At 39.0% G+C, this 14419-nt stretch overlaps 1 protein-coding gene across 3 annotated transcripts in view; it reads right to left on the reverse strand.

Moving 5' to 3' along the window:
• LOC146486493 (uncharacterized) overlaps nucleotides 1–14419 on the reverse strand; it is a 28400-nt gene that overhangs the window by 1689 nt on the left and 12292 nt on the right. Inside the window, exons 7-16 of one of the 3 annotated variants that reach the window (XM_085101152.1) lie at nucleotides 13696–13792; nucleotides 12887–13105; nucleotides 11635–12011; nucleotides 10891–11052; nucleotides 10453–10563; nucleotides 9847–9966; nucleotides 9392–9482; nucleotides 8785–9159; nucleotides 7968–8105; nucleotides 7073–7309 (exon numbers count right to left, since the gene is read on the reverse strand). In XM_085101152.1, coding sequence (XP_084957278.1) covers nucleotides 7073–7309; nucleotides 7968–8105; nucleotides 8785–9159; nucleotides 9392–9482; nucleotides 9847–9966; nucleotides 10453–10563; nucleotides 10891–11052; nucleotides 11635–12011; nucleotides 12887–13105; nucleotides 13696–13792 — 1927 coding nt within the window. Of the gene's footprint in view, nucleotides 1–7062; nucleotides 7310–7967; nucleotides 8106–8784; nucleotides 9160–9391; nucleotides 9483–9846; nucleotides 9967–10452; nucleotides 10564–10890; nucleotides 11059–11634; nucleotides 12012–12886; nucleotides 13106–13695; nucleotides 13793–14419 lie in introns of all 3 variants that reach the window. The other 2 variants (XM_085101144.1, XM_085101163.1) reach the window with 2 other exon arrangements.

Below are 14419 nucleotides of genomic sequence, written 5' to 3' on the forward strand. Positions count from 1 at the left end.
ACTAAGTCGACTCAGGAACAGAAGAATAGACATTAGTCACAAACCTGAGATAATTCCTGTGTTAAAATAAAGTCGCGAAAATTTGCATGCAATTTTTCCATTCATTCCAATCACACTCTGTTGTTTTCAGGGGAGTGTCTATTTGTAATTTGCGCGGGTCGCTAAAAAATAGTGTGGGTCGCGAAAAATAGCAACTTTTGCGAGCTAACAGTAGTTCAGAAGTGTTCTTCTCATTTGCCACTGAAGTGCAAGGGCCGTACTGGAAATTACACTGAGCTCATCACACCACTGACGGACCGACCGAAGCGACATCCGTACAAAAATGACCGAAGGCTAATATTCCCCAGTACGGTTCCGAGCCAGATACCACCACTTGCATAACTAATTGTACAGTCTGATTTTACGCCACTGGCAACATTTTACCAAAACAAATGAATGGTACTAATTTTTACATCCATATGGTTTTACTTATCAGCGCTAAACAAACGGAAACGTGCCACACAAAACCAGCAGCAATTTCTCCCGTCAGCTCCAAAATTTTATTGTCTTAGTTATTCTACGACTACTCATGATTTATTTGTACTTTTAAGATTTTCCTATTTAAATGTGCATTCTTTTGCTCTTTTTTCGTGACATACTTGTAAACCTACCTGATGCAGGTTGTATTGACCCATAACTGAGAGTATGAAGTACGTTAAATAATTAAAGGTTGGACTTATACATATTACCGACTCGAGGAGGCCACGAAGTGTGGTTATAAATTAGCTGAGGTGGCCTAAAAAATGTTTAAAATGTTACATCAAAATGTAAATGACACAAAAAAAATTTCTTCTCTATTTTGAAGTTTATATATACAAAAATCGATTCTAAAGTTAAAACTTGCATGAAGTTTTCCAAACGCCGTCATTTTCCGTTCGAAACAGCGCTAATTTGGCTCCAAAAGTGTCGCTGCCGCGCGCGGCCAAAACAACACGTGATGAGCGTATGTGACGTCACTTTACTTACTTTACTTACATACATACATACATACATACATACATACATACATACATACATACATACATACATACATACATACATACATACATACATACATACATACATACATACATACATACATACATACATACATGCATACATACATACATACATAGTTTATTTGATCTCGCAGGCTAAAAAGACTGGCAGCCGTTGGCTGATGTGGACCTGCGTTGATAACAAAACAAAACTGGTGGTGGAATAAAGCCGCTTCGCAGAGCATGCAGTCGTTCTTTTGGAGATGGAGCGCCTAATAAGTACTGCTATCTTACAATAATACGGATGAAAAATGCCCAAGCTTCTTCAGAACCAGCAGTTTGGGACAAAAGCGTCAAAGTAATTGTAGTAAAAGCGATTCAAGGTCTGCTAGTCTGCTACTCGAAGTTCCCGTGTTTTTTGGCTGGAAGCTTTTGCTGTAGCTTCAAACAGCACTCGTGGTTTTTAGGAAATCCGTCTCAGTGTGAGATTTAACTCAAGTGGAAGGCCAACAGATTATATCATTTAAAAAACAGGACAAGTAATTCCGTGAAGAGTTGCCGAGAAGAGACAACAAATCAACTTCAAATCAATGTTGATTTTTGGATGTAAATTATTCCCGGTATTACCAACAAATGACAAGAACCAAAGATCTCTGAGACCATGTATTTACAAAAAATAAAAAAAATTTAATAGCTCTTCTAGCAAGTTCACAAATAACGAGACGCCCTCCCTCTTTGTTTTCCCCGGATTATGTCTGCTCGTCCTCTATCTTAAGGTATCAGCCACCCTTCAGGACCGTCCGCGCGCGGATCGCTGTCATATTTGAGGTTTCAACGTTTTCAAATAGATCCTAGATATGCTTGAGAGCTTTCTTTTAAAAAAAATCAGAAGAAAATATTATTTCTGTCGAAAGATATCGGGGGTAAAAGATTTTTTCTCGTTAATTATCTTAATTGATCGTTGACAAGATCTGTCATACCCGTGTCGACGTGAAACCGAGTGCGTGCTTCGACACAACACGTGCGAGTTGTCTTCGTGTTGTTTATAGCCTTTAACATTCACCGTGGATATTTAGCGTTTGTTTCGGTGAAAATGCCGCAAAAGAAAAGGTCGTGTCCGTTTTCCTCATCGCAATCGAGAGCGAAAAAGAAATCGAACAGCGAGTTTGACAAAGAATGGGCCGCACAATTGGCAGAGAGCGACAAAGGCTCTACCTGGAGAATGAAAGCTGTCCGTCGCACAAGACAAATTCTGTTTTTAATTCTTCCGAGAAGAGCGGAGCGTTTGAAATAAACCGGGCCTCAGTTCTTGGCCTTCGAGCAATCGGTGGTGGACATTCGGCGGCTTCGCTTTCGTTCGTGTTGATTTCGCACTGGTTTTCGGCATCTTTACCAACCTAGCCAACCTTTCAAGAAATAAACACAATACATTTTTATCGTTTCATGAAAAAGCGTATTGTTGTTTGTAAATTAAACGATTACATGTACGTTCACTTACCTCAACAAATTTTGTCTTTTGTCCACACGCGGTGTAATTGAACGGACTGGAAGCAAAATCGGTTATTTCCCGCTGCTTGCCGCGAAAGTTTGTTCCTGTTACATGTTACCTGTCAAAGTCCTATTGTTAGAGAAAACTGATCCCTCTCTGATATCAATCAGAATAAACATTTAGGTGTTACAATCTCATTCCAGGTAGGATGCCGCCAAAAATGTATTTTCTATTTTATCTCCGAACGCAAATTTTGCCGATCAGCTCGTACGTTTTGAACTCCAAGTCGGCAGCCTTTCAATCAATTTGGCTCAAATTTGGCCAGAGTGATGCCATATATCTCTTCTACAAAACTGTGTCTGCGAATTTTAATACTCCTTTTTATTTTAAAGCTAGAGCTTTTTTTCCACAGGGAGTGTTGACTAATTGCCTCCCCCAACTTCATTTGTTAATAAAAGAGAAACAAACGCACTTGTCATAAATCTGAGACACGGTTTTTTAGTGGAACGTGTTGAGAAGCGAATGCAGTGTTAATTGTTTTCTTCCGTTTATTTCCGGCGGGAGTGGAACATGATTTATAGAGACGCGTACTTTTACACAAAGCGTTCCAATTTCGAAACACATTTAAGTAAATAGTTTTTGTTAGTTGAAATCCATAATCTGGAATTATTAAGCTTTTAAAAAATATATGGTTTATAGGGGTTTTTATAAAAACAACTAAGGCCCGGTTCATACGTCGAACTTTACATGAGCCGAACCTAATCATTTGGTTCGGCGCATGTAAAGATCGACGTATGAATCAGTTAGGATCGACAGATTTGTATTTGGGTCGACCCGCCGTTCTATTCGACTGCGCCAGTCGAATAGAACGGCAAAAGTTCGACTTCGATTCAGACGTCGAACTTTTCATGTGCCGAACCAAATGCATCGTTACGTATAAATTATATAAATTATATCTATCCCAGAGGTCTGTGCTTTCCATCGACTTGGCATGTGCGCAAAGGACTTCATTCTGAACAAGATGGCGGGAAAAGAGGAATGTGCTTGTTCCTCTTGTTTCGAAACAACTAAATATACTTGTCTGAGATGCGAAAGACTAAAAAAAAAAAAAAAAGAATATATTCTTGAAGTCCACACGCACTTCAAACCGACAGAAACTTTCCAATACAGGCTATATCAAAGACGAAGCGTCAAGACTTCTCAGAACATTAAATCTTCAAAAACAACATTTGAAGAAAACATTACTCTATTCAAACAGAGATTACGCAACAGAGGTTACCTCGATAACCTTATAGATAAAACTCTTTCAGAAGTCAACGTCCGCGAAAGGATGTCGGCACTACAAAACAAACTCAAAACCCAGTTTGTCATGGAATATCGCCCCTCTATGCCTAACCTAAAACAATTCAGATGAGTAAATACAGGAGCCATAATCAGGGATGGAGACCGTAAGCGTGGGGTCCACACGTCCCCATGAGTTGTACCAAAAAAATATATATTTAGAAAAAATTGCGCCCCCCCTCACGTCATAAACCCGCGTGAATACACGCAAATTTGCGTGGGACTACTACCTTATATGTGCATGACACGGAAAGCAGCTGAGAAAAAATTCACTAAAGATAAAAAAGTCCTTACCTGTCTGAGTACAAGTCCGTAGAGTATAAGCTTTTTTCATTCATTCAACAGTAGCAACGCACGCAGCGGCACCGTTTTGGCGCCTTTTTGACTTTACTGTGAGAGTCATGTGCTTATTCCAACTTTTCCCGTCTTCTTTCAATTGTTACCTTTTGTTTGTGAGAGTCTAATTCCTTAAATGTGGGCACTGAGGAGATATTCCTTGGCAGACTTTTAAAATTTGGACGCCATTGGGAACGGGTAGAAAAAAATTTCAATTTCTCCACGCGTGATTCTGGCCGTTTACACGCGTGCGCGCACTCACGTATGGCGCAATTTTTTTCTAAAAATAGATTTTTTAGTACAACACATGGGAACAAGCCCACAAGTCAAAATGGCATCTCGTTACGGTCTCGATCCCTGATTATGGCTCCTGGCAAATGACACTTGATAGAAAATCAGCCTCTGCTAAGGAAGATCTACAAAACGGACCCTTCCTTACTTTCGTACAGAAAAGGGAGATCTTTGAAAGACGTACGTAAGAGCAAATTAGCTTTGAAGTTCATATTCTTCCTATCTCGACCAGTAGGAGCCGTGTTTGGCCTGTCTTTATTATTTTACGAAACAAGCTCTTCCATGTCAGAATTCATCTTTCCCGCCATTTTGAATCCTGTTGAGTAAAAACAACAGCTGCTGACCACGAAAATCTATTTTCTCACTTTAGCTTTAATTAAGTTCGACTTCAGTTAGGTTCGACGTCTGAATCAACTGCCGATCTTAATTATTTGGGTCGACCTTAATAGGTATTAGGTTCGGCTCATGTAAAGTTCGACGTATCATACGTCGAACTTTACATGAGCCGAACCTAATCATTTGGTTCGGCGCATGTAAAGATCAACGTATGAATCAGTTAGGATCGACAGATTTGTATTTGGGTCGACCCGCCGTTCTATTCGACTGCGCCAGTCGAATAGAACGGCAAAAGTTCGACTTCGATTCATACGTCGAACTTTAGATGTGCCGAACCAAATGCATACGTTACGTATAAATTATATAAATTATATAAATTATATCTATCCCAGAGGTCTGCGCGTTCCATCGACTTGGCATGCGCAAAGGACTTCATTCTGAACAAGATGGCGGGAAAAGAGGAATGAGCTTGTTCTTCTTGTTTAGAAACAACTAAATATACTTGTCTGAGATGCGAAAGATTAGAAAAAAAAATCTATTCTTGATGTGCACACGCACTTCAAACCGACAGAAACTTTCCAATACAGGCTATATCAAAGGCGAAGCGTCAAGACTTCTCAGAACAAAATCTTCAAAAACAACATTTGAAGAAAACATTACTCTATTCAAACAGAGATTACGCTACAGAGGTTACCTCGATAACCTTATAAATAAAACTCTCTCAGAAGTCAATTTCAGCGGAAGAATATCGGCACTACAAAACAAACAAAAAAAGCGCAACTGAAACATTTTGCCGTTTGTTACAGAATATCGCCCTTCTGTGCCTAACCTAAAACCATTCAGATGAGTAAATGGCACTTGATAGAAAATCAGCCTCTGCTAAGAGAGATCTATAAAGACCCTTCCCTACTTTCGTACAGAAAAGGGAGATCTTTGAAAGACGTATATTCTTCCTATCTCGACCATTAAGAGCCGTGTTTTGGCCTGTCTTCATTATTTTAATAGTAATAATAATAATAATAATAATAATAATAATAATAATTTATTTCACTTAATATAGCGCCTTTTAACATTAAAATGATCAAAAGCGCTTTACATGAATTTAAAAATTTTATATAAAAATATAATAACTATAAAGAATTATAAGAAATATCAATAAAAACTAATACTAAAATAAGCTATTGACCACCCCCAATCATCTTTCCCGCCATTTTGAATCTTGTTCTGAGAAAAAACAACAGCCGCTGACCACGAAAATCTACTTTCTCACTTGAGCTTCAATTAAGTTCGACTTCAGTTAGGTTCGACGTCTGAATCAACTGCCGAACTTAATTATTTGGGTCGACCTTAATAGGTATTAGGTTCGGCTCATGTAAAGTTCGACGTATGAACCGGGCCTGACGCTACAGCGATCCGCGCGCGGACGGTCCTGAAGGGTGGCTGATACCTTAACACACGTGCGAAATTGGAATTCGAACATAATGCATAAGAGCACTCAGCTCCCTGCATGAATTAATCACTACGATTGGCTGTTGTTTCTCCGCTCATAAAAGCTAACATTGAAAAGGAGACTTTTGCCCAAACGCTAACAGAATTCGACACGCAATCGCTTCCACTGTGCACAGCTGACGATCCTCGAAAATCAACATGGTTCGCCACGGCATGTCTAGTCATTTATGGTTTGATACGACCCATGACGACTTACTTTTCTCCTCTGCTTGGTCTTGTTCGCTTGACTTATCGAAAGATTCCAAAACATCTCAGATGTAAGCGAATAATGCTGTTGAATACGAACATTTTGAAGCGTTTTGTAACCAAAACACAACACTCCCGGGAACAATGTCAATACGAGTGACGTCATTATGTGGTAAATTAGGTCCCAGCCCAGCGACATTTTTTCAAAGGAAAAAGCGGGTATTTTCCCCCGAAAAAACTGATTTTCAAAACTTTTAGACAAGTTTTATTCTTAAAATCGGTTTGTACACGCATCAAACCCCTAAAACCCGAGAAAATGTTTTTGTGTGTCATATACATTTTAAGGTCTTTTGGCTGTACATCTAAAACGATCAGTTTGAAAGAACGCTACCTACTTTCTATATTAAGATGGGGCACAAGGATAAGAATTATTAAACGATCCGACAGGAAATTATACAGAAGCATTAATTGAGATGTTGGATATTTACTAAGCTATGTAATATGTACTGTACGATTTAATTCTAGACTCATTCATAAAATGAAAACAAAACAAAACACAATCACTTACCCCAAGAAAGACTAGTGTACCCTCCGAATATATAGCTCCCCACTTTAACAATCGTAACAGTCGGACCCTTATTGTCACACTGAGAGTGAAACGTTGATGCAGCCCAGCCGTCCACCGACGCATGCCAGCAATGCTTCCAGGCAGATGACTTACTCTGTGCAACAGGTTTGAGCCAGTCACTTAAAGATGTTAAGTGCTGTACATTACTTCCCAAAATAACAGAGTCTGTTAATCCCCCTAAAAAACAACAACAACATCAACAAAATGATTTAATATTATTGAAATCACACATGAAGCAACTAATTCATCCATACACCGATGGCCATATGCATCCGTAAGTAAGCAGTCAGGCCAAGGAGGAATCAGGTACGCCTTGAATGCTTTACAAACTCACTGTCATCAAAAAGACTGTACGGAATTTGGGATGCAGTAATTGTGTCATTCTTGCGGGACCTTGGGATTAGGTATGCACCTGCGTACATTGTTTGGAAAGTCGATCGAAATTCTAACACTCGTTCCCACAAACTCTTTTAATTTGGGGATAAGGGGTGAAAGTGTTGGAAAATGTCGACAAAAGCTGGAAGAAAGGCTTCACAAATTATAACTAAATCTATTTGGAAGTAGCGTCAAAGGATTACAATCTCTCAACTGTCTAGGTTAAGGAGAAGAAGGCTGGGATTTCAGCAAAAGCTTTCAGTAAACGCTATCATGTTTCAAACAATTGTTGCATTCGGTTCTTGCAAGGCAGTGAGCATTGTTATTAAAAAAGGGATTGGTTTAGTTCATCTGCCTACATACGATCGACAAACCCTCAACCTTGATGATAAGACTCGCTATCATACTTTTATGATATCCAGTATCATGCTTTGTGAAAAAGTAATAATATTATTCATACCTGCAAAATTGTAGCACTCAAAACCATCACCATTGAATCCTTGTTGGATGTTGCAGATGCACTTGAATGAGCCTCGATAATTGGTGCAGGTCGCAAACTGGTGACAGTAGTACTTGTCTCTGCTACACTCATTAAAATCTGTTAAGTAAAACATAAATGAAACGAAATTTTAAAAATGAATAAAGTGACCTGAACGGATTTGAAAAGGATAGAGCATGCTATGTATGGCTTCAGGGATTTTTTTTTCAGTTAATGGCTTGGCTGGTAAACATGGAAGTCTACCTTGTTCATCCACATGGGAAAACTAAAATAATTTTGCAATACATAATTATTTCAAAACTAATATTGATTGAAAGAGTAGCCTAAAAATGAGCTTTTGACCTTCTTAGCACACTGACCAATTGTCGTCCGCCGCTAATGCTCTCAATAAAGTTTGCATACCAAGAGGCCCAGGCTAGATCAAGTTCAAATCCTAACCACCCCCTTCCCTCCCATCAAACGCACATATATAAAACAAAATATGTAACCCTTCTTATGCCTTATAATTGCTACCCTTCCGGTTCAAACGCATCTTTTTGCGATGTTCAAAAGTGGTATATTTTGCGCGCGTTTCGCATACCAAGAAAGTGAAAAAAAACTTCTTTCGCCAAAACCTCCCCATAGAGCCCATTATATGAAGTACCGCCTGATAATAAACAAGATTTGAGTGCTTCGTCATGACGTTTGAAGCATCCTAAACTGACCCTTTTTGGGCTCTTAGGAGGTTCTATAATTTAGGGCCCCGGAGTAACTTAAACAAGTAAGAAAAATTACTCACCTTTCTTACAGGTAAATTGATGGCAGTCACTGCACTTCACGTCATTCCATTCATAGTTGTGTTCCACACCAAGCGCGTGAACGCAATCCTCTTCTCCAAAATTGTTTGGTTGGTTTTTAGCCCAGGCAGAGAAGTTCCCCGCACCGCGATCCGCCCAAATGAAGCTACCCTCTGTTGAGATGTCATTTAAGCCAAGCCAGGATTTTTCTCCGTTATGGCGGTGTTGTAAATAGACATTTTCTTCGTTGTTGTTGACATCGGCAAGAACTGAGTTTTCTTGACGGCATGTCTTCAGTGCTGTGGTCCAGTTACTACACGTGTCACTCGTGTAGTAACAAAAGCCATTGAAATAGTTCCACCCAGGACTGCAAATATCTGCAATAATATCATAACAGTTTACTTTATTAATAGTAGATAATGCTATTTAACTCAATTCCGGGGTGTCAAATTCCCATACATAACTATTGACCTACGCCCCTTTAACTCTACTGATGAAAATTTTATTATGCCTTTCTTCTTAAGTTATTTTTCTGTAAGTACTTCACAGCCAATTGTACAATTTCTGCATTCCTTCCCTTTTTATCAACGGCAAATGACAAAAACTGACCTGTAAGAACCGCATAACTCACTGACAGCGGATCGTATCTGGTCTCGTACAGTTCCTTGACACAAGCTCGGAATCCAGATGTATTCATGTTCTGAAGGCATAAATATAACTTAATACATACTTGTTGCATCTTGTAGAACTGCGCTACTAAAAAGCCAGACCCATTTTGTATACATGTATGTACCAGTGTTTCAATAAACTGGTCCAATCTTCAGTTGGAGTTATATTTTTGTTACCAACAAAAAATTAAAACAACAACAACAACAAACTTCAAGCTAATATTCCTTTATCTGATATTTTTGTAATGACCACGTCAACTGAAATTACGTTTTAACCCAGGACCTCTCTATACAAATAATGTCCGGTGACAGGACCGAGCAATCATACTCATACGTGGAATTCTCAATAGAGGCCATAAAAGAATTACAAAATTGTCATGTAAAAATTAAACTTACTTCGATCCATGTGGTGATGCCATTGTGGATTGGAGCGGAGTTTCCACTGACCGAAGTGCTATGGTTAGCTGATAAAAGTACTGTTGGTGTTGAGTTATATTTTCTTGTAAATGAAACAAACTAAAACAAAAATAAATAAAAAAATAAACAGATAAATAACACTCAATTGTTATGACATGGTTCACGCTATTTTTTCAGTGTTTTCAAATTTTTCTTGTTTTCAGAGTAAAAGACTTGTCTAGTTTAGTCTGAAATCTTAATAACAAGTACTGCAGATTATTATCTTTTTTGTCCACGTTTCTATTTTTTGTTTTAGTTTACATTAGAAACATTACTTTTCTTCAAGACTTTGATCAATGCCACAAGACTCCTTTCGCGTATAATGCGTCAGAGAACTACATGCCCACACTCAGGACCCGATTGTTGCACAAATATTCTGACACGGTAGATCAAATTCTTTTGCGTCTTTTCCAATTGCGCAAATACCTTGGCACATCATTACATACTATGGTAACCCAACTAAGCTTACTAGCCACTAGACGTCTGTCATTTCTAGACCTCTGTCATTTCACGGCTTTAGTTTAATGATATTGTCAGTATTCTTACTTCGCAGTAAGCGTTGTTGTTTTCATCTGTTGGTGGATTTGTGTTTGGAAAATGGATTGCGCCATGCTCAGTAAATAAAGGCTTGTGTAGCTTGGAGAACGCGAACCAATTCTGTGAAAATAATAGAGTTACAGCCATTAATTGTTAAAATCCTATCCTTACCATGTGCACTGCAAGGTCGCCGTCGCACTTCGTTTGGTTATCTGTCACATTGGACTATGTAAACAAGAAATTTCCATCTAGCTGGGAACTGTTCATTCACATCATTTCGAGGGTTGTATTGGACATGAGTGATCATTTTTGTTATAGTTACTTATTCGATTCCACATGATCCTTTCTGAAATTTAGTCTCGGCGTAGGACAGGTGGGCGATATGGTAACTTATTGTCAACCTTATTTTCCCATTCATATAGTTACTGGCTCGTATTAGGAACTTACCACGTTAATATCTTCATGCTTCCCATCAAAGTTTTGCATTTCCCGTAGACAGGTTTTAAAACAGTCCTTGGAAATATCTTCCGTCCAGAGAAGAGCGGCATCGTACTCTTTTCCAGTTCGTAAATGTTCTGACGTCACAAGAACTACAGGTGCTTCATCAAACTTGTCCTAAAAATTTAAAAGAAAGGGAAAAACTCACGTTGGGGGATTTGTAATGCGAAGTTGTGTTGTATTTCAAAATAGTCGAAATAATACTAAAAAGGAACAGCCGCACAGATATTTTTTGAGACACATTTGCACTAATGTAAGGGTGTGTTTTCGACTATAATTTTACAATAAAGTTGTTATTTCGTTTGGATAGTTTTGATGGATATTTTCTAGATTATTTGACATTTTCCTGTTGTTTAAAGATTAGAGTTAACTACTGTGCTGTGGACAGGTTTGCGTATTTCCTTTAACCTTGGCTTGGTCCTCCTCGAAGGTTGAAATCAAGGCAAAACACTTAAGGATTTTATCAGCCTGTATGCTCAGAATTCGAGATACTGTCAGGGGCCGCAATTATGATGGAACACAATCAGTCCATCAATAAATGAATGAATCAATCAATCAATCAATCAACCAATCAATCAATCGATCAATCAACGTTTGTTTATGTCCTGAAGGGTATTAAGGCTAAACCCTCGTGGCTTTCAGTAGCTGCTATTTCTCTCAATTTGACTATTTCTATTTCAGTTGGAAACCAACCTTGGGAAAAGTGACATCTGCACAGTTTGTTCCAGACCACCACTTTTGCATCTGAATCGTTCCTGTCAATCCTTCGGCTGGTGCACCTTGGTAAGCTACCCAGTCTACGGTTGCGAACGGATTCAAATTTTCCTCTTTTCGGCCAGATTGCATGACACAAGCAGTGAAATTCGCCGTATTGACTTCTTCTGTCCAGGACGTAACAGCATCGTGGACTGTCAACGAGTCGTTCAATTTCATGTGATTAACGGTGATTTGGACATGGACCTGCTTATCAGGGTAGAAGCGGTATGGCGGGAAAGCGATTGTCTTGCAGCTAGAATCATGCCACTTTGGAACACGGATAAGTTCTTCTCGTCCTCGAACAATTGGAAAACCTGTTAATTAAAATAAAAAGAGAGAAAGGTTGTGTTCTGAAGTACACGACCGATTTATTTTCTCAGCACCAAAGAGATGTTAAGAACCAAGAATTGATGTCTTTTCTGCGCAGAAGTGCCATTTGTAATTTATCGAGATACAAGGTCATCAAAGTTGATAACAACAGAAAGGAGACCAAGCAATGTTTCATTCCAGGGAACCCCAGGTATTTATATATATTTCTTAACTGTATACTGAATAAAATTAAATTTGTACGCGTTTGTTTCGGAGTCCTTTGGTCAATCTATGTGGAAGGAATCTGCATTATACTGAAGACTGTTTCTACTTTCCTTTTTAAACGGTAATCATTTACCAAGTGAGTCGGAATCTAGAGTCTAACGTAGAGTCCCGAGTTTCAATTTCTAAATATTTATCATCGCTCTTTCTTAATCAGTATAAGATGACATCCAGGACTCTCTCCTGGGGAGAATTAATAGGTAATAGTTAGCCTGCGGAACAGGATTTAATTTGTACGTTTTTCAGGCGAGCGGAGGCGAGCCCTGAACGCTAGTCACGCGCGCGGAAGGGGCGAAAAAGGCAAAAAAAAAAAAAAAACGCCTGTTCCGTAGACTAGGTAATCAGAGTTGAAACTAAAAGCATACCACTGTTTAAGCTCGATGCATCACACCGAGACACGAGTTTCTCATGCACTTGAAACGATTACATTTAAAAAGGTATAGATAAACCGTCTTCGTTTTGTATGCAGATCCCTGGCATCCTGACTCAAAAGGACACGGACATACAGGCATAACACGTAATCGATCTTTTTGTTATAGCAATAAACCCCAGTGGCTTTGCATCTTAACAGCACTTGATAAATGAAAATCTCTCTTACCGTCACAACTTCCTGGGTGATAGACAAGGTTGTTCTCCAGTCCTCTGCAATAGTTCAACTCGTGCCAACATTTGTTGTCGTATGTTGTTCCATTCGCAGTGCACACTGGATCCTGATAAGAAGGGCATTGTTCAAAACATTCACAGCGACCGTCATGCGCACTGTACGTCTTGCAAACTCCAAACCGTGGGCAATGCACATGAAGACAAGGATCGAGATCTGTGACAATGAATAAGAAGTTAAAAGTAGAATTTTCAGTGCAGCGTTACCATGGGCAATATAGTGAAGTTAGAAAGGTCACAATCGTTTCCCTTGCAAATGCTTAGATTCACCTTTCCGTCTAGCAGCGAGCTCGGTGTGGTAACCTCTGGTAATACTTATAGCAAGCAGATGATGGCGACCATTTGGCGCAAGGCGAGTGTCCACCTTTAAATAAGACTATCCTCTCCGGAATTAAGAAAAGTTCAAGTCGAGTGTCCACCTTTAATTAAGACTATCCTCTCCGGAATTAAGAAAAGTTAAAGTCCCACAGAAAAACCCTGGCTACAAGATAAGTTGAATGCAAAAAGAAACTTCCATACTTAAGCAGTGACTTGTTAATGAAAACATACCATGCCCGTCTTTTGTTAAAAAACTGAGGCATGAAAGTAAGAGTGGCCGAATACATTATTATCTATGGGACATCATTCTCGACTCCCTGACAATTTTGTTAATGAAAGAGTTTTATATGCTTGTATACCGATTTTCTGAGAACAAGTAATGGCATTGAGTCGGAAGGTAAATTATTGTCGAAATAAGAACCAACCAACCTCCAATCACGGCATAGCTAACTGCTAAAGGATCGTGACCGCTTCCTGATCCAATCAAGTCCTTTACACAAATCTTCATTTCTTTCAGGTCAACCCCCTACAAAAAGTTTCAGCAGTTATGAGTTTTAACGACTTTAAAATTTGTTTCCTTCACCTTTGATTAAAAAACTGAACCCCTCTTTAAGAAGGCCACTTTCTGACTGGTTGAAAGACGGTTTCGTCAATTCTATATAAACGTGAACGCAGTAAATTTTTCCAGGTTATTCCCAAAGGAAAAACAAAACTTTTTGAAGCGTTTCTTCAAGGAATGAGCGACATACTGACAAAGCTCGTTATTTTTTTTGCGTTTTTCAAGCGAGCAGAGGCAAGCACGAGAGGAGCGGGGAGCTCGAGTCACTCGCACTCCGCACTCGCCTCGTGCTTGCCTCCGCTCGCTTGAAAAAACGCCATAAAGATAGCTTATGTTCTGCAGGATAGTTTGAAACTGGAGTAGCAGAAAAACCACTTCTATAAACAACGAGTTTCACAGCCGCCATTTCTTTAACAATTATTTAATTATTATTAATTATTTAGCAATTATTTAATTATTATTAATTATTTAGCATAATATAAAGATCATTGATATTTTGCCAAATACAAACTGGTTCTCAGATGACGGATATGATTCCTTTGTCGGTCTGAAAGGTGTGATTTGTCGCCATATTTGGCCTCAATTGCAACTTTC

This window comes from Pavona decussata, unplaced genomic scaffold, assembly GCF_977016875.1.
Source record: "Pavona decussata unplaced genomic scaffold, jaPavDecu1.1 SCAFFOLD_21, whole genome shotgun sequence".
Lineage (NCBI taxonomy): Eukaryota > Metazoa > Cnidaria > Anthozoa > Scleractinia > Agariciidae > Pavona > Pavona decussata.